General features: G+C 38.6%; 1 protein-coding gene across 13 annotated transcripts in view; it reads left to right on the top strand.

Annotated features, from left to right (window-relative positions):
• Positions 1-20,759, top strand: part of LPP (LIM domain containing preferred translocation partner in lipoma) — a 736,773-nt gene that overhangs the window by 301,420 nt on the left and 414,594 nt on the right. For all 13 annotated transcript variants that reach the window (XM_069557978.1, XM_069557960.1, XM_069558022.1 and 10 more), the window contains one exon: positions 12,919-13,031. In XM_069557978.1, coding sequence (XP_069414079.1) covers positions 12,919-13,031 — 113 coding nt within the window. The remainder of the gene's footprint in view (positions 1-12,918; positions 13,032-20,759) is intronic.

The raw sequence follows: 20,759 nt of genomic DNA, 5'->3' as shown, positions 1-20,759 counted from the left end.
TTTGTGCATAAAAGATGAAGACTGGAGAAATCACAGGAGGCCCCTGGTCTCAGACAGCCCTTGTTATCCTCAGGGAGTCTCCTGAGGCAGGGGAATGGGCTCGCACAGTGGGACCCAGGAAGCATGATGGGATTTCATTGGTGCGGATCCTTAAACTAGGATTCTCAGTCCATCCATGCTTCCTTTAGCGTGGATGTTATTGAAGATTTCACTTGTTTCCGATCATCTAATCCAACTGTCCTAAATAGTAAGAATCTCTCCTCTTCTTCATAGTCTTCTGAATTTGTAGGGGCTGGGCAGGGTTCCTCCTCATTCTCAAACAGCTTCTGTCTCTCGCACTAAATTTGCCACCTGTTGTGGTAAATGGGACCTCAGTCAGAAGCTAGTAGTCACAGTGGGTTTCTTGGTATGGTTTTACACTTTATGTGTGGTTCCCTTTACCATGTAGGTTGAAATTTCTCCATCTATACAATAAAATTATTGGTCTAGACCTTTTTTCTTAAAAAGTCATTTTTCTTATTTTTTTCTTAAATTGTAAAATAAATTTTTCCTTTATTCTTTGAAATGATCCCAGACTTTACACAAATGTTGAAAAATAGCATAAAGGATTCTTACTTTGCCTTTTTCCAGTTTCCCCACATGTTGATATCTTTCATAATCATACTGCATTACCAAAATCAGGTAATTAACACACAGAGACAATACTTCTTCCTAATATACAGACTTTATTCAGATTTTATCAGCTCTCTTATTAAGATTCCTTTTCTGGTTTAGGATCACATCTAGAACCACAAGTTGCAGTTAGTTGCCTTGTCTTTCAGGATAGCTTCTCAGTCTTACATTGTTTTTCATGAAAGTCAGTGACTCTTAGCCAGGCTGCATGTCACAGTCGTGTGGGGAGCGTGCCAAGATACTTGGTCTGGCTTCCAACCTCAAAGCAGCTGATCTAAGAACTGTAGAGTGGGACCTCACTAGATGTAGTGAAAGAAAGTGCTCCGTGAGATGCTGCTGGACACTTTCCTTAAAATCAGAGCTGTTTCCATACCTCAGGCACTACCCTTTCGAGTTTCTATCCATGTGACCTTGCTTCTTCTAGTTCTTCATTTCCCTGTTCCTCCTTTATGGGCAGAAACCTGACCTTCCAACACTCCTGGAGGGTTTCAAGGAGTTTCTAGGTACCTTATGAGATGTAAATATTGTTGAGACCTGTCTCCAGGAGTTTTATTACAGAAGAAAGATCAAGTACCGTACACTTGGTTGCAGTGTTTCTTGAGGCTTGCATGTCCCCATAACCATGCGGTGACTTAGGGATGAGGGACTCAGGGTCTGTATTTTGACGACATGCTCTGAGTATGTTAGACATGCTCTGAGTAAGTTAATGTGTAAAAATAATGACAACAATAGTAAAACTAGGTGTCTACTTTCAGACTGATGTTATTAAATGTCGTGCTATGAGCATCATGCAGAACCAACAATATTACAGTGCATTGCCCTTGCATCAGTAACTGGAAAGGGGCAAAGTGGTCTATGATAGAAATACCTATGTTCATTCTTTCAGAGTTCAGTTCAGTTTAGTATAATATAGATTTATAATAGTTATTTATAATAGTGATACTATTATTTATCAGGCATCTATTGTGTGCTCTGTTGATTTTGTTCAGTCACTAAGTTGTGTCTGACTCTTTGTGACTCCCTGAACTGCAGCATGCCCGGCTTCCTTGTCCTTCACTGTCTCCCGGAGTTTGCTCAGACTCCTGTCCATTGAGTCAATGATGCCATCCAACCCATCTCATCCTCTGTCATCCCCTTCGCCTGCGCTCAATTTTTCCCAACATGAGCGTCTTTTCCAGTGAGTTGACTCTTCACATCAGGTGGCCAAAGTATTGGAGCTTCAGCTTTAGTACCAGTCCTTTCAATAAATAGTCAGGGTTGATTTCCTTCAGGATTGATGGGTTTGATCTCCTTATGTTCTCTAAAACAGAGAGCCTGCCTTCAAGGTGCTTTTAGTCTTGTAGGAGAAACCAGTAGGTATGCAGTTAAATAATGGAGAGCAGAGTATGGGCTACAAAAGGGCTGAATCAGGAAGAAGCAGTATGTTGTCATTGGGAGTAAGGATGTGTCAGTCTATCCAGATATAGCAGTGGTGAAGCAGGTTTAAATGAGCTATTTAAAGTGTTTTTATTTGAAACTGTACTCCCTGCAGCTCCATCACCATCTTTGGAGAGATGAGCGTTTGGCCTCAATGGCCGCCACAGGGCCATGTCCCATCTCTAAGGATAAGGGGTATTTTTGGAATAGCCTCTCAGCACATTGATATTTGTTTGCCAGCTTCTTTTTCAGTGGTTAAGATTTTTCGCTTCTCTTGACTGTTGTCTCATTCTGTGCCCACAACATGAATTTTTAATTTTTATTTCATTTTTATCTGAAAGAATTTCGCTTTTTGTTATAGGGGGCTGCGGGGACCTCAGGTAGTTGGTAGAAGATTGATGCCTCAAGCTTAAATCATTGCCCTGTTTATTTTGAGTGCCCATCTTTGGAAACCAAAAGTATATGGTGTGGTCTGTTGTTTTGGTGGAAATTACTGTCTTTTTGTAAGACAACTGACACTTGGTGGATTCAAAAATTCTGTTTGGTTTTAGTCCATTTGCAGAACCAGAGTGGCCTCCTAATTTCATATTATTTGAAAATCATTCCGTGTTTTTTGACTAAGAAAGTGAATTTGTTTTTCAACAGTTGGAAACCACTATGTGATAGAGAAACACAACATACTTAGATATGATGCACTAAGGTGTTTCACCTTTTTACAGAGTATTTATTTGTGGTCAAGCATGAGGCCTACTGAACTCAGTGAAGACCTAGGGATTCTGTTTTAGCTAGATGTAGAGTGAAACTGTCCATTTGAAAATCAGGGAGACTTCATCTACTTTAGGATAATGATTCTTCCTGCTTTTAATTTGGGAATCTCAAAGAGCATTTCAAGCTAAGTTATTTAGAAGGATGACGGAGACATTACATTTTGGCTTGGGTAAATATAGTGATGCATTAAAATTAAACACTGGCTTAAGTAGATTCTGCAATTCATCTCAAAGTATCTTCCTTTTGATTTTTAAAAAATGCATGCCTATAATTCACATTTATTGTATAACAAACCAAAAGGAAAAGGCATTAAAAAATAACACTTGTCACCCCATGAGTTATAGATAACCATTGTTAGCATATACAGATTGTTTATACAGAAATAATGCCATATTATAAACCCTATTTAGTAGCCCACTTTTTTCCTCACAAGGTAATATATCAGAAACATGTATTCATGTTCTTTTCTAGATACTCCATGACTCACACCTTCACTAGATTTAAGTCATTGTTCAAATGTCACCTCCATGAAGCATTTTCCAATTATTCTCTTTAAAACTGTGACTTTTCCATCATCACCCTAGCATTTCCTTTCCCCTTGCTTGCCCTATATATCTATAAAGTACTTATCAAGATTTGATACTAAGTATGTTTTATGTAATTTATTTTTTTTTATTTTTATTTTTTAAATTTTAGTTTTTTATTTTTTAAATTTTAAAATCTTTAATTCTTACATGCATTCTGTAATTTATTTTTAAGAGGTCTTCTGATAGTGTATACATTCCATGAGTGCAGCTCTTTGTGTTTGTTTTACTTGTTTGTTTGTTTGAGATTTCCTTCTGGTGTCTAATGTCTGGCACGTAGAAGGCACCCATCAATGACTCAATAAATGTTAGATCTAGATCAACATCATTATTTTTGATGACCATGCCATTTTCCAGTGTGTGATTGCAGTTGATTTTTTTAACCCATACTTTATTGATGAATAGTCTCATCATTTCCATCATATTTCACTGTGGTTAAGTTTCTTTAACATGCTTCCCTGTATACCCTTTAGTCATTTCTTTAGTAGAATAATTTATTATAATTGGTATTACTACATCAAAGTGTATGAATATTTTTAAGGCTTTTTGATACCTGTTGCCAAATTTTCTTGAGAAAGTTTTATCTCTAATACTCTTATTTATATATAAGTAGCATACACAAGTGCTGAATTTCTTATACTCTCTTATACCAATATTGTGTTTCCTTGCTCTTTTTTATCTTAGTCCTTTCATTTAAATTATATGACTTAGAAAATTAAGTACTATCAGGATCAACAATTTGCTTTTCTAAGTTAAGGAGCAGATAGTAAAAATAGAGGAAAAGTAGAAAGGATACTCTCCTAACGTATAATTATATATAATAAAAGCCTGAACTCCAAAACTGTCTGATTTCAGAACTAGAGAACTGAAGCTACTTGGTTGAAGTCACATATCGTCTCATTTACAGATGAAGATGTGTCATTTATGGGGGGCGGTGTTGTTGCTATTTTGATGACAATGAGGACAGGGAACCAGGGATGCCCAGCCTTGCCCTGATAATTATCACTTCTGCCAGTGAGTTCTCAAAGGGGCTGCACACTTAAGGAACAAGAACAAAGTGGAAATTCAAGAACTGCTTTATTAGTAGCTCCATGAATGCTTAATCCAGGACAGAGATCTGTGCTTACACTGAGATGGTGCTTAGGCTATGGGTCTGCTGCTGCTGCTGCTACTGCTGAGTCGCTTCAGTCGTGTCCGACTCTGTGTGACCCCAGAGACGGCAGCCCACCAGGCTCCCCCGTCCTGAGATTTTCCAGGCAAGAACATTGGAGCGGGTTGCCATTTCCTTCTCCAATGCATGAAAGTGAAAAGTGAAAGTGAAGTCACTCAGTTGTATCCGACTCTTAGCAACCCCATGGGCTGCAGCCCACCAGGCTCCTCCGTCCATGGGATTCTCCAGGCAAGAGAACTGGAGTGGGGTGCCATTGCCTTCTCCAGGCTATGGCTCTGGGAATAAGCCAAAGATTTAGCCTATCTCTAGTAGGAACCACACATTGAGTAAATCAGGGCTCTTTCTTTCATATTTTCAGTTAGAACCAATGGGTAGTGAATAGATTGAGAAGACTGATAAGTGATGCATTAAATGGGACCCTCAGCAGTTTCGTGATCTCTGCTGTACATAGCCCAATATTTCCTGGTGGTTTTTAAAAACTTATGCAGCTCCACATTTGCAGGTGGCACATTTCCAGGTAATGACTGTTCTTTTCTGAATTGTGTGTATGTGTTATTTTAAAATAAGTGGGTAAAACAACAGGTTAAAATTTTGTATAATGAAAAATGAGTTTTTCTTGCACACTTGTTCCCCAGTTACAAAATTGAGCATCTTAGAGACAACTTGCTGCTAACAATTTCTTGGGAATCTACTTAAAAGATTCTCCATGATAAAATAGGCAAATCTGTATATATATTATATATATTATCGCACAATAAAGGTTTGCTGTCCTAGACCTTAATACTTGATTTTTAAAATATTTTATTCAGTGTGCTTTCTTGTAGAGTTTTCTTGGTAGTACATGTTTAAAGGCAAATTGAAGATGGATTTGAGGGTAAAATTGTAAGTAAATTCTTCAACTGCTTGGTTTCATAATAAACTGCCTGTTATTTATGAGGAGAATGTTACAGCTGTGACATAACTCAATCATCTCACAGAGATTTTTTCACTCCGGTCACATTTATTTTATCTTCTCACTTGTTCTCTTCACTCAACCTTGCTCAGAAAGCTTTATCTTCTCAGGCTTGGTCTCCTCTAATGAGTGGGCAAGTTTAGACTCAGCGGCTCTTTTGTGTCTAAGTGAAAAGAAAATGAAAGTGTCATCTATCGTGTGTAAATGTACAAGTCACCACTATCACATACGCATTGTACGTGTGACTTACATGCAGTTCAGCTTAGCAGTGTCCAAACTGTGAGTTGAGGCCCTTTCATGGGTCACAGTCACGCTTTGGTGGGTTATAAACCACACCTTTGAAATAAATGAACAGAAAATGTCCAAGTGCCTTACATGCAATAGGTATGATTTCATGAAACCGTTGTTTCAGATATATATGCACTTATTTATATATCTCCAGATAGGATTTTTGCATCATCACATCAAAGGTTATTTCTTTACTCTGGGTTGTAATCAAAATAGTTCAGAATCTCAGTTTTAACTGATTTGATCTGTAGAGTGACACCGTGAAGCAGATGTTATTAAATGTTTTCTTCACTTAATAGGTGAGGAAAACTGAACATGAGATGGTAGTATATTACTTTTTCCAAAGTAAAGGTTAGCACTGGAGTGTGCATTTTAAGCCTTGCTATTTTCTTTGGAACATATTTCCTTTCTCTATTAGTCACTATTAATGGAAAAGAGTAACTGTCTTTACTTGAAGCTTATTATTTGGTCACCATAGTTATTTTTACTCTCTGTGCGTGTGTTCCAGTCCAATCTCTTATGTACTCATAATTTAAATTCTTAATCTGAGGAGCTCCTAAGTAATTTTACTTCCCTTAAAGTTAGGTTTTCCTTAACCAGAAAGTTTCCATTTAAGAAAGTTAGGGAGCCAACATCTGCCAGCTGGAAGAGCCCTAGAGCCATGCTCCTCCATGTGTGGTCCATGAATCTACATCAGAATCTCTTGGGAACATGTTAGAAATGCAGAATCTCAAGCCTCACCACGGACCTGCTGAGTCAAAGCCTACATTTAACTAGGTCTTTTTTGTGATGTGAACATTGATGTTTGAAAAGCATCTAAGATATCAGGTCATTTTGTTTTTAAACATCAATTGAGTGATTAAAATGACTTTTTAGTTTTTTTAGTTTTTCAACCTATGTTTACTGATGGATAATATGGCCCTAAACTTACGCCAGTGGCACCCCACTCCAGTATTCTTGCCTGGAAAGTCCCATGGATGAAAGAGCCTGGTAGGCTGCAGTCCATGCGGTCCCTAAGAGTTGGACACGACTGAGCGACTCCACTTTCACGCATTGGAGAAGGAAATGGCAACCCACTCCAGTGTTCTTGCCTGGAGAATCCCAGGGACGGGGGAGCCTGGTGGGCTGCCGTCTATGGGGTCGCACAGAGTTGGACATGACTGAAGTGACTTAGCAGCAGCAGCAAACTTATGCCAGGTGGTGAGGATATAGAGATACATTATGAGAAGGCTTTGTTTTTTTAGAAGTTTCAGTTCTAACTGGGAGAGAATGACCATAAACACAAATGCAATCAAGTGTTATAGATATTTTGACATTTGTGTAAGAGGCACAAAAGGGGCTGTTATCTGAACCTGTAGGTGTGTGTGTATATGTAGGTTTATTTGGATCATGAAGAAAGAGAATGATGCTTGCTTTTGTTGTCGTTGCTAACCATGGTAAATTAATTGAGACTTTATTGACGATCTGAGTTTAATTACTCCCTTGTGCTTTTGCACTACAATCACATATAACCAGTAATGTACCATCTTCTTTGTTGGTAAATTCGTGTTCATTTCGCCCCTAATGGGGGACTTTGTATTACCTAGGGCTAAGCAACTTTTGTTTACACATGCTTGGGCCATGTTACTAGAGTAACTACAGTGGGTGAAACTCAGCTACTACGAAGGAGCCACATGTGGTTCTCAGTGCCACTGACTTTTCTACCCCTAGACTAGAAAGGGTAGCTTGAGAAAATAAACAGAGCTGGCTTTCGGGGAGTTTTTCCTCACTGTTTTCAAGTTAATGGTATTCACAACAGGCTGTTCTCTGATGTAAACTGGCATAAAGTACTGTTTGGGAATCAGGAATACAATATTTTGTGAACCACAGTCACCCTTTAACTGCCTCATGGTGCTGCATCTAGCGCAAAGTAAAAACCTTTCGAATATTAGCTGAGTGAGTTGGGATGACGTGGAACATTTTAAACTAGATCTTTCCTTGCTTCTCTCCAAGGAATTCTGAGGATCCATTTCCAGCTATATATTTCACTAAACCATTTTATCTGGTAACTGAGGGATGATGTATTTTGCAGACTGGGTAGGCTTTGGATGGTGAGGCAAAGGGTAAGGAGGGGACCAGGGTTTATAGAAATGTGTCTATGACTACGCTACTTCTTATAAAACCACATGTTTCTTTCTTAGGTTTTATGTACCATGCATTTTCCATTTGCCTAATGTGTGTCCTTTTTTTCCCTTTTGACTTGCTTGTTTGATTTATTCAATGCCCCTATAATTCACAGAGTCTGGGAGTACACTTGAATTCCCCAGCAAGCCCAGAGGACAGGGCATGCATTGATGTGAAGGTCGACAGCTTAGCATTGCTGGTTGGAAGGTGCTTGCAGCGGGTTCTGTCCAGCTGCTTTTCTCTAAGAGGATCACCACCACCTCTACTACCTCTGGCCCCAAGCATGTCAGCCAAATGCTCTTTCTTTGTTTGAAGAAATCTACTGGAAAGGAAAGGATCCCCCTACATTTGTATACACATATTTGTTTCTGTTCATTTGCCATCTTCCTTATACATGGGTATTATGTCTTTTCTCTTAAGCCAAAATTTTTCTTACTGCAATTTAAAGGCATTTCCTTTTGTTGACTTACCTGTTAAAATGGTGAGTGAACCTCAAGTCAGAATACACATGAGTTCTAAGTCTGTTTTAAAATAGTTACTAGGAGTTTTTCATTCCAGCGATCTTAGCTAGTTATGCTTCCCTTCAAAAGATCCCTTTTCTATCCCTTTGTCATGTGTATATCTGTTTTCTAGACATTTTTCCGTTCCTCCACATCCTTTTGGTGGCTTAGTGGCAAAGAATCTGCCAATGTAGGACCCACAGGAGATGCAGGTTTGATGCCTAGGTCCGGAAGATCCCTTGGAGGAGGAAATGGCAACCCAGTCCAGAATTCTTGCCTGAGAAATCCCATGGACAGAGGAGCATGACAGTCTACAGTCCATGGGATTGCAAAACAATCGGATACAATTTAGCAACTAAACACTGACAAACACATCCTTTTAAACTGTGAGCTCCACTTTAAAGAACATAATGGGAAGGTCTGATAATTGAGCTTGGAAAATGGGAAATTTTGGTCTAACTTAATAACTCATCAAAATAAGAAGAAAATTATTATGAGGTTATCACTATGGCTTTAACAGTCTGCCTAATCTTGCCTGGAATACATGGTCTGGATTTATGTTGTTTACAAGATAATTCTTTACACAAACAAATTCTGTTTTCTGTTTTGGTTCCTTTTCACTCTCCCAGAATCTCATCAACCTGTGCCTCACTATATTTAATTCCTCTGACAGAAATAAGGTGCTCAGAAATCCTCTTTTAAATTGAGTATGAAGAAAATATAGGTCCAGATAAAACATTGAATCTGAAAATTAAGCTGAGAAATAGAATTTGGTCGTCAGGTCTCCATCAACTTGGACTTCTTTACTGATCACTCAAAACTTTACTGTGGGCTTTAGTCTTATATGTGATGATTTTTTTAATGGTGGAAGGTATCTTGGTGACAATTCTTTTTACTTGACATGTGTTAAATATTTCTTTTAGGGCACTGTCTGGCTGCATGAAGGCCAAAGAGTTTCTTTCTCAGTCCTGACTACATATTAGAATTATTTGGGTTTTAAAGGAATATGGGTATCTGACCCCCCCTTCCCATTTCCATTTCCCATCCCTGAGATCCTGAGTGCACTGGTATGAGATAGAGTTTGGGCATCAGCATTTTAAGGTAAGATTCCTAGGTGATTCTAGTATCTAGCCAAATATAGAACTATTGGATGGGGTTAATAAAGGTTTTTGAGACGTATAATTTTAATAAGGATATAGACAAATTATATCTCCACATGTGTACACTCAGGCAGTTAAGAGAAGTACAGATGCTTCTATAAGACATGCCATTGAACTCAATTCTGTATGGTCTAAGTAGAAATAATTTGACCCTTTGTTTAATGCAGTAGTTCTCCAAGTGTGGTCCCAGGACTAGTAGCGCTAGCATCACTTGGGGATTTATTCAGAATGCAAATGATCAGACCCTGACTCAGATCTACTGAGTCTGAATTTCCAGGGATGGAACCCAGCAATTTGTGTTTTAACCAGCGCTTCCAGAGATACTAGTGAGCTCTAAAGTCTCAAAATCATCAACTTAGATAGTTGTTTTGGAAATAAGAGGTAGCTTAGGAAACTCTTAGCACAGTGCCTGGTGCATAGTGAGAGCCCCAAAGCAGAATACTCTAAAGACAGTGTGTTTGACATCTTGGTTGCCTGAATATGGTGGTAGATAGACTTGACAGCTGTTATCTACTCTTCCAACTCTAAGACTGTTACTTTTTAAAAAATTATTTCATTGAAGTATAGTTGATTTACAACGTGTTTGTTTATGCAGTATAGCACAGTGATTCAGTTATACATATATGTGCCTTCTTTTTCATATTCTTTTCCATTGTGGTTTATCACAGGATTTTGAATATAGTTCCCTGTGCTATACAGTAGGACCTTGATTACTATCCATTCCATATATAATGGTTTGCATCTGCCAGTCCTAAACTCCCAACCCCTCTCTCTCCCACCTCTCCCTCCCTCATGGCAACCGCAAATCTGTTTTCTATGTAAGACTATTATTTATAAGATAGATGGAGCTCAAGTGAACAGTCTCAAAGGTGTATCAAGACAACCAGTCCATGTCACCATCCTTCCACTGTGAGATACAGATTTTTCTTTTTCTAAAGACCCAAGTTGTGATGTTGTTAGTACTATCCAACAGTGACTCATTGAGTGGTAGGAACTATCGTCTATCACTGAGTGTTAAACAGCTGAAATGCAAGGAAAAGCTGTTTATCCATTGAGGAGAAACAGTTCCCCAACATTCAAAAAGGTCATTTTTATAAGGAAAAGGATATATAAATAATTTTTTTTTTAGAAAATGAAAGTTTTCTTTTTTTAATATAATTTCTTGCAAAAAGTATTTAAAAAGATTCTATGCTATTAACCCATAGCGATGTTGGATTTCCTAGTATCCTAAAGCCTGGATAGTATATAGATCTCCAAATTCGATGTTTCTTATTGCAGTTTCTCCCAGTCTGTCCTGCACACACTTTAAGATCAGTCTTTAGTAAATCACATTCCTAGAAGTGTTTTCTTCTCAGAAATCCTTAATGGATCCTTACTTCATGCATGATAAAGTTCAAACTCTTAGTCAGATGTGGAACACACTTAAAAGCTTATTTTCATACTGCTCCAATTTTTATGACTTACTTCTGTTATTTACAGGCTTCCCTGATTGCTTAGCTGGTAAAGAATCCACCTGCAATGCAGGAGACTCTGGTTCAATTCCTCAGTCTGGAAGATCCAATGGAGAAGGGATAAGCTACCCACTCCAATATTCTTGAACTTCCCTGGTGGCTCAGATGTTAAAAGAATCTGCCTACAATGCAGGAGGCCTGGGTTTGATCCCTGGGTTGGGAAAATCCCCTGGAGGAGAGCATAGCAATCCACTCCAGTGTTTTTCCCTGGAGAATCCCCATGGACAGAGGGGCTTGATGGGTTCCAGTCCATGGGGTAACAAAGAGCTGGACACAACTGAGCGACTAAGTGCAGCGCAGCACAATGTTATTTTCATTCCTGTCCTTATGCTATGTTATAATTTGCTCTTTATTTTCTAAGCCCTAATTTTTTCTAACCTTTATACTTTTATTTTCCTTTCTTTCTGCCTAGCATGAACTTATGCTGTACATCATACTGTTCATTGACAATTTATATATAGTGCCATGTGACATGTGAGATCTTAGTTCTGGGACCAGGACTTGTACTTGCGCCTCCTGCATTGGAAGTGCAAAGTCTTCATCACTGGACTGCCAGGGAAGTCCCTTTTGTGTGTGCATGTGTGTGAGCATTCAGTTGTGACTGACTCTTTTGCATTCCCATGGATTATAGCCTGTCAGACTCCTCTGTCCACGGAATTTTCCAGGCAAGAATACTGGAGTGGGTTGCCATTTCCTGCTCCAGGGGATATTTCCAACCCAGGGATTGAACCCACGTCTCCTTCATCTCCTGTACTGGCGAGTGGATTCTTTACTACTGAGCCATCTGGCCAGTACAGCTTCCTTGTTCCTCCAACTGTACTTTCCTGTATCTTAAATTCCAAAAGAGCTTGCCTGTAGATTCTTAATAAATTTCATCTTGTATTATCTTACCTATTTATACATTCTTTTCCTCCTCTAGTTGACTGAAAATGTATTGAGAACAAACAAGACATCTCACACACTTCAGTATTCCACCAGCCCAAGCGCCTGGCTGAACGTAATTGATCCTCCTATTCCAGCTTCACATCACTTCCATGTGTTACATCTGGTCATCATTCTGAGTTAAGGCTGCTGATTAAACTGAGGAGAAGTAAGATAGGCAATAATTGCTATGTAGGACAAAAAGTTATGTGTCAAAGCCAATTACAAAGCAGTCAGATACCAGCTAATACAAATCTTCCTCTAATTATGATGGACTTACATCCTGAAAAGCCCACTGTAAATTGGAAATATTGTTAAGTGGAACATGCATTTAATGCACCTAACCTACCAAACAAACATCACAGCTTAGCCTCACCTACCTTCAGCATGCCCAGGACACTTACATTTAGCCTATGATTGGACAAAATCATTTAACACAAAGCCTATTTTATAATAAAATGTTGAGTGTGTTAGGTCATTTATTGGACACTGTATGAAAGTGAAAAACACAATGGTTATGAGGGTACAGAATGGCTGTAAGTGTATTGGTTGTTCACCCTGGCCACCACCTGGCTGACTGGGAGCTGTTTGCTGCCCTGCCTAGAATACCAACTGTACTGTACTGCATATGCCTAGCCCAAAATAGACCAAAATTCAAAGTAAAGTTTCTATTGAGTGCCTGTTGGTTTTGCACCATGGCAAAGTCAAGTTCTTACAGGTGGAACCATCATAAGTTGCGGACTGTCTGTTTTGAACAAAGAGTTCTGGAAAATTGCGCCCATGTTAACTTCACGTGTATTTCTTTCCTGTAGGTGATTTTCTTCCACCCCCACCTCCACCTCTGGATGATTCCAGTGTTCTTCCATCAGGTTCCGGAAACTTCCCTCCTCCCCCGCCCCTTGATGATGGTGCTTTCAGGGGACAGGTAAGATCTGTGGTTGAAGTCATGTTTGTAAGTAATGCTAGGAATCATGAATTCTGACATTGTTTCTGTGGCAAATAAACACTTATCCAGAGCCTACAAACAGCTTGATATCTCACAAAGCACTAAGGCACGTTAATGCCAACTGCCCAGCTCGAGCTTCTCAGAGTTCTGCAGGTTTGTACACTGAAGGCCTGGAAATCCTTTTACCTACTAATTTTATTTTGAAACTGAAAGCCATTCTTTAGGAACGCCATCTGAGAATTTCACTTTTTCTTGTTATCCTGGGGACACACAACCATGCTTTTTTATGGCCTTTGTTCTGTATATCCACTGACATTTTCTGTCTAAATGAGTAAGACTGGTATTTTAAGGTTCTGTTGGTCACTGTGGGTACTAATTGGTCAGCAACATCTTTCTAGCAAAAGCAACAGCAACAGTTCTTAGAGTTTTCTCTTCTGAATGAGGTCAGGAATGCATATAGTGTGAACTGACTGTTTGGAAGTATTATGCTCCAGCCCTGCATAGTGACCCAGATTTGGAGTCAGAAGCGACACTGAAAGTTCTCAGCCTGTGATCACATAGGGCTACTGGTGACCAACTGCCACTGTTTAAGCAGTTAAACTCCAGTTATCTCAGGAAGGAAAATAAATAATAATGTCATGTAGTATTTATGTCCTATTTTTAGGGATGGTGATGTTACTACAGATGTATAAAGGAAAAAATTCCTTATTTTTTAGAGAAATGTCAGCAAGATTGGTGAGTGAAATGGAATAGTTCCTAGCATTTGCTTTAAAATCAAAAGACTCTAAAAATGTATGTATTTGTATACTGTATATGTATATGGCTAACCATATTCACTACAATACTATTGGGATGCTAGATATATTTATATGTATACTGATGCACTTGCTCTACAACCAAAACTAACACACCAGTGTAGATCAACTGTACTCCAAAAAAAAGACAAATCGTAAGGATAGGGAGCCACTGAGTTCAAATACAGGTGAGAAAATATTAGTTATGAATTGATAATTGTTGGGTGCAGGGAGATTTAATTCATTATTTGTTCTGCCTTTGTATATGTTTAAGGTTTCTCAGAATAAATTGTAAAGAGGAAAAGCCATAGAAAGTAACTGCCTAACTAGTTCCGTTCATTATATGACTTTCTCCTAAATTTCATTCTGGGGGAACCAAAGGTAGATATAATTCATTCATTCAACAAAAATTTCTGGGTGCTGTGTGCATACCTTTATAACACTAGGGATTCTATAGCAAAAAAACAAACAAACAGGGTTCTACCCTTATGAAATTTACATGTTACTAAGAGCTATTCTTTGCATATTCTTTTCCTTATATAGTTAAATACTTTAACGCTTTATTTAGCTTATATTCTCTCTTGAATAATTATGAAACTATTTTGTAAGCATTTAAAGTCTTGGGTTCTGAAGTTTGCTTGACTTTGTGACAGAAGACCTGTATTTGCTACTATTTGGGCAGCTTATTCTTGTCCCACGATCTTGAGTGGGTCACCCTAAGGCCCTTTTCCTCTTAATTAAAAATAAGATAACTGTATCTCTGTCTCTAATAATTGAATGAAATATAGAAGGATTAGAAAGTACTAAATTATAATGATTGTACAGATGTTATAAATGATCACAATATAAAAATAACAAATGCAGGAATAATAATAAGGTTTGTCAAAGGGTTTCGTTAAGAAAAGTTTGAAGATGGGGCTTTCATAAATTACAAAAGCCTTTTTCTGTATGGATCTGGTCCTGCTAACCATATCCAAGCTGTGACTTTGTTTCTGAAAAAGAAAGAAATAAACAAAGAGCCTGTTGCCATGTTGGCTTATATTCTCTGTAAGACAGAAGGAAGAAGGATAGAAAATAAGACTGAGTTTGTCGAGTGGAAAAGGGCAGATCTGGTGAGAGAGGCATGTTGTTCTTGAATATATGGAAGACTGTCGGCAAGCTCGAAAGAAGGCAGGCGTGTCCTTCCCTCGTGTGGTAGTGTGTGATGTGATAAGAGGCTTGGCCCCACTCTGGCCGCATTTGCCCCAACTTCATACTTGAGCTACAGTGGAGCTTAGAGGAATGCAATCACCAGAGAAAATTTTGCACTTTTTTCTCTCGGCCAATGGTGAAAACTCCTGTTGCCAAGTTGAAATTATAGCTGGTAAATGTGTGTTTTTGTGTAGAACTCTGTTTATGTTTCCAGCCAAATTTTCAAGTCAGAGCCAAAAGTATCTCTACTAAGTGTGACTATAAGAATTATAAGATTTTCAGAGCTGAAAGGGACCTAAGAGATCATCGGGTCCAACCCTGGCGCCAGGCATCTGCTTACAGCCTTTTCAAGTATTTGGTGAATAAATTACTTCCCTCTCTTTGCAAACGGGGAAACTGAGATCCAAGAAGATGTGGTTCCTGTAGTTTCTGGCAGATCTCTTTTGAGAAATCTTGTCTCCTGATCTGCCCTTCCGCTGATTGAGGACATGATTTTGCTTTGGGCCTCTCAAGGATCTGAGGTTAAGAAGAACGGGTAACATGCGTTTGTTTGGAAAGGCTAGGTGAGATTGGCATTTTTCTTCTCTCCAGATTTCTGATATAAGGCTGTCATTTTTTTTTTCCCCCTTTGCAAAAGGTGAATATTTAGTGTCAAGAATTCTTGTTTTAAGAGTTCTCATTTTATGGGAAAAGATGAATCTTGGAAAGTCAGTGAGAGATTTTCTTTTTTATGTAAGAATCAGTTGGATCTCAGGGCCTGTAAGCCTTGGGTGACCACTTAGCAGTCACTTCCTTCATTTGTTTGTTTTTCATTCATTCATGATAAATTGAATACCTTCTATATGTCAGACATAAACACAAGGGCGTAGGGCTTGGCATCATTGGTCTAATGCCCTGAGTCTGGGACTGTTAGCTTTGTTTGGTTTGATGCCACAGTTGATAATTACTTTCTATTTTAGCTATTCAATGGGCAGGTGTAGAGTGTTGTTTAGAGTAGTTTTAAAAAGAGAATATGTGATAGAATTTCGGACTTGCAAGGGAATTAGAGATCATAACTTGAGTGCCTTTCTGTTGTTTGAATCTCCTAATTCCCCCCTGACCCCCCAATGGGTAACTGTTACAGCTGAGGCAATTTTGATGGCTAAGGGATGAATGAGTTACAACCTCTGATTCAAACTTGGGAGATGCATTTATACTCAACTTCTAAATTAAGATGTTTAATGGTAAATTATTACTTAGTCATCATGCTTTGATCAGAAGCACAATCCAAGTCTTATGTTGTGGTACAGGGTGGGGGAAATAAATTGACTAGAGACATGCAGGAAGGATTCTTGGAAACAATTTCAATTTAATTGAACTTTGATGGTTAATTAGCATCTTAATTTTCAGATGGTGGAATGGATTTTTAGATAATAAAGTAACGAGAATAAGAATTCAGAGTATTTTAAAGAATATTCTGAAATCATTGCAGGTGTTTGTTATTATTTTAAATATAAGGTTGACATCACCAGGTCTGTTGCTGAATGCCAAGTGGTGCTTTTAGCATACCATCAAACAAAACGTATTGCCCTTGTGGGAGACTTCCTTTAGCTCCTCAGGGACTTACCTGCTGATACCTGATGGCTTTGACTTCAGGTGCCTGACATTTCTGGGGGCTTGCCAGCTGGTATAGTTGTAAAGAATCCACCTGCCAATGCAAGAGACACAAGAGATGTGGGCTTGATCCTTGGGTCTAGAATATCCCCTAGAGGAAGAAATGGCAACCCACTCCAGTATTGTTGCCTGGAAAATTCCATGGACAGATGAGTGTGGCAGGCTATAGTCCGTGGGGTTGCAAAGAGTCGGACGTGACTCAGCACACATGCATACCTGATATTTAACTTCCTCTTTTTGTGACATCTTTACTTGGCTTTTCTTCATGACAGCTGACAACTCCTCACCCTGTCTCTCTCTGTGACCTAGACCGTGGCTTGCTTTTATGGGCCTGTTATGTAGGGTTTTTACCCTTCCAGTTCCCATCGCCTTTTCCATTCATTCAGGCAAGATGGCTACCTTTGCTAGGGTAACTCCAGCCCCTCCAGCTCAGAAAACAGACTGTTTTGTCCATTGCTTGTTACTCCAATTATTGAAAGTGTCTTCTGTTACTGAACTGAAATTTCTTCCTTTATGACTTCCTCACACCAATTTTCTTCCTACCCTCTTAGAAAATGATGCACATTCAAAGGAACTGTCAGACCGGGAGAGAAATAAGTGGTGTCTGTCTCAAGAGGGTGATCCATAAAACTCCTGAAAGCGGTCACTTTTCTGAGGAGAGAGTGAAAACATTGTCATGTGAGCTGTTCACTGAACTTGTGGGAAATGCCCAGAGTTTGTTGAAAAGAGAAGGAAGAAGAGAAGCTTCTTTTTTTAAAAAATAATTTTAATTATTTTTAAAATTTATTTTATTGAAGTATTGTTGACCTATAATATTGTGTTAATTTCTTCTGTACAGCAAAGTGATTCAGTTATTTTTATATATGTGTGTGTATATATAGACATTCTTTTTCATATTATTTTCCATTATAGCTTATCACAGAATATTGAATATAGTTCCCTGTGCTATACAGTAATACTTTATTTATCCATTCTGTATATAATAGTTTGCATCTGCTAATCACAAACTCTGAATACCTCCTTCCCCACCCTCCTCCCAACTTCCTTGGCAATCCTAGGTCTGTACTCTTCATCTGTAAGTATGTTTCTGAAGAAATTTCTGAAATGCTTTATGGTCTTACCTTAAAGTCAGTGTCCAAAAGTCTGTAAGCCAACTCACTCCAACTCTTGTGAAAATAATTTCAAAGCTCATAATATATAGGGAAAGCAGTGGATTGTAGTCATTTATCTACTTACCAATTTTATATATTTCATTTATCATAAAATAAACTGGCACTGAGGGCTTTCCAGGTGGCATAGTGATAAGGAATCCATCTGCCAATTCAGGAGACTCGAGTTCGATCCCTGGATCGGAAAGATCTCCTGGAGGAGCAAACGGCAACCTGCTCCAGTATTCTTGGCTGAGGAAATTCCATGGACAGGGCAACCTGATGGGCTACAGTTCATGGGACTGCAAAGAGTGGAGCATGACTGAGTGCGCTTGCGCGCGCACACACACACACACACACACACACACACACACACACTAACGGGGTGTCTTGTGACCCTTAGACTAGTACTATCACGATCATAAGTATGGAATGACGGGATTTTACTTGTTGACATAGAGAACTCAGGCCCCCAGCTGGGGGCACGTTCATTCATGAGTTCACAGAAATAAGCAGTAGGTCTTACTTACTTTATATGATTTGGACATACCTTACCACAAGAGGCATCCCTTCTGCTGCTTGGAAGTTGGGTGAGGAAGGAAGAGTCTGGGTGTAAAAGGAGATCCCACCTATAAAAATTAACAGTAGAGATGCAGAATTGCCAGAGCAAAACCAAAATGGTCAGCAAAAGCTTTAATCCACTGAGGTGCTTATCCTTCCTGTGTAGTGAGGATATAAGATATCTTGATCCATGGAAAGATACCAGAGGAGTGACTAAGATGCTTATTTATTCCTGGCCCTTTGTCTTGTTCCTTTGGGCCCTAGTTGATTTGTGGGATTGTTTGTGACCCTGGCAACAGCAGCAGCAGCAGCAGCTTGATTTGGGAGTGCCTCCTCCTTTTAAGGTCTACACATTTAGGTCAGTGGATGTTTAGCAGGGCTGGTGGGTTCTTGAGGTATGCTACAGGCTCAGATCGGTGTGACTTTCTAGAAGCGAATGTCAGAAGTTTTTCTGTTTTCCTTTCGCTCTGAATCATCCTCTGATTGGGTATTCAGATGAGAAAACAGAGATATTTTTGGTGTCTAGACTTATAAAAACTTCTTTGAAAGTAGCAAATGAGAGTCGATGGGGAGTATTCCAGTATTTCACTCGAGTAATTTGACCCTTTTCATGGAATGCCATAGTTTCTCTTTGTTGTTTTTTTGAAGACTCTATTTAAAAAGGTAAACGCTTTCCCTGGGATCAGTAGTGGAGTATGTGTACACACACACTCATTTACCCCTAGCATCTCCATTTCCGGTGCTGCTGCTCCCTTGAAATAATCCAGGACACATGTGTGCATTCAGCAGTGAGAGGTTGGCTGATCAATGGACAAGAAAAATTTTGCGGGGGAACTGGTTGCGGTCAGTTCTGTTGTGTATTGAGAAAACCAATGAGGTTAGATTTACTTTAGCTCCTCAGTGCCTTTATAGAGAGTCATTTACAATGTTTGCATATTTCAGAAAATTTCCTTTGCCCAAATTAAGTGAAACTTCAGTTGGTTCTTTCTGAGTCAGTAGAGATTTTTAACCGATTTTGTCTTTCCCATCAAGAATCTTGGTGATTCCTTCAAAGCTGAAGTATGTTTGTCTTTTCTACATCTCAAAAGTAGAACAAGTTTTTTCTTCTTCTAGTAATGTAAATAAATCAAATAACATTAACATGGATTAAATGTTTTCAAACATGTTTCTCTATCAAGGAAAACTTATGATATGCATATATGCCCCACCCCCAACATAGGGGCTGTAAGAAGTTTGAGCACTTTCTCATTTAAATTACTGTTAGATTTTTGGAGAATGTGTTGCAAATTTTAAACTTTATAACACCTCTTTTAGGAGAATCATTTCTCACATTAAATTGTACCACTGCATTATTAATAGACTATTGCTTTTGTTATTTGCATTGTTTCTTTTTTCCTTTTTTTTTCTTGAATTCATCATCCTTTTTCTTTTTTAATTTCTTCTTCTTGTACTTTATCGTTTTTTTTTTTTTGAAAAGCTGCATGGGCGATAAATTTTCTGAAGCCTTTTTTCTTTCAGTTTCATAGTTAAGTAAATGTTTGGCTTCAAGTAGAATTCTAGGCTCCAAGTTCTTTTACCTCAATGTTCAACAAAGATTTCTATATTATTGCTTTGTGTCATTTAGTCTTTATTGTTGCAGATGAGAAATCTGATGTAAGTCTGTTTCTTTTTCCAATTTAGTAACTTTTATTGTTTGATCTGTAAGTTGTATTTGTGGGATTCAACAATTTTACTTCAATATTTCTAGGTACAGCTTCCCTCACCCTCACCCTAGTATTTCTACTTAGTATTCATTGAATCTGATATAAGGAGTCAAATTCTTATTTAGCTAAGGGAGATTTTCTTGTGACTCCTATTTTATAGTTTTGGATTTTTTTTCTGTTCTTCATATCGGTTTTCTTTTTCAATAGTTCTGCCATATGGAAGAATCCTTATTGCTTGCATCCTTTCTTTATTTTTAATTTTTGTGGTGATGATGTATTCTCAAATTATAAATGCTACTTGCACCTGAATTTAGGGAGAAAATGTGCTTGGGAGTAGCTCTGAATCTCCTGTTCTGGTAGACCTAGCTAGCTTCCACTCAGACTTTATCTTTTATCTAGACTGGAAGCACATAGTCCTTTAAATGTCAGGGCAGCCATAGGGTTTGTGCACCGGCTGTGACTGTGTGTGTGTAATTAGGGGAGGCAGGACAAGGAGTGGGTTTCCCTTAGAGACACATGCCAAGAGAGAACAGCAAGCATCAAGGCTGTTTATTAGTTCTAAAGGTCCAATGGCAGGTAGCAAAACCCCTATTATATATGTTGTACATATATATCCAATATGGGCAGCAACAAGCTGTGGACAGCCCTTCTATGGGG

The sequence above is a fragment of the Ovis canadensis genome, chromosome 1 (assembly GCF_042477335.2).
Source record: "Ovis canadensis isolate MfBH-ARS-UI-01 breed Bighorn chromosome 1, ARS-UI_OviCan_v2, whole genome shotgun sequence".
Classification (NCBI taxonomy): Eukaryota; Metazoa; Chordata; class Mammalia; order Artiodactyla; family Bovidae; genus Ovis; species Ovis canadensis.
The sequence above is the reverse complement of the archived record's forward strand: the minus strand, read 5'-3'. Positions and strand labels throughout refer to the sequence as shown.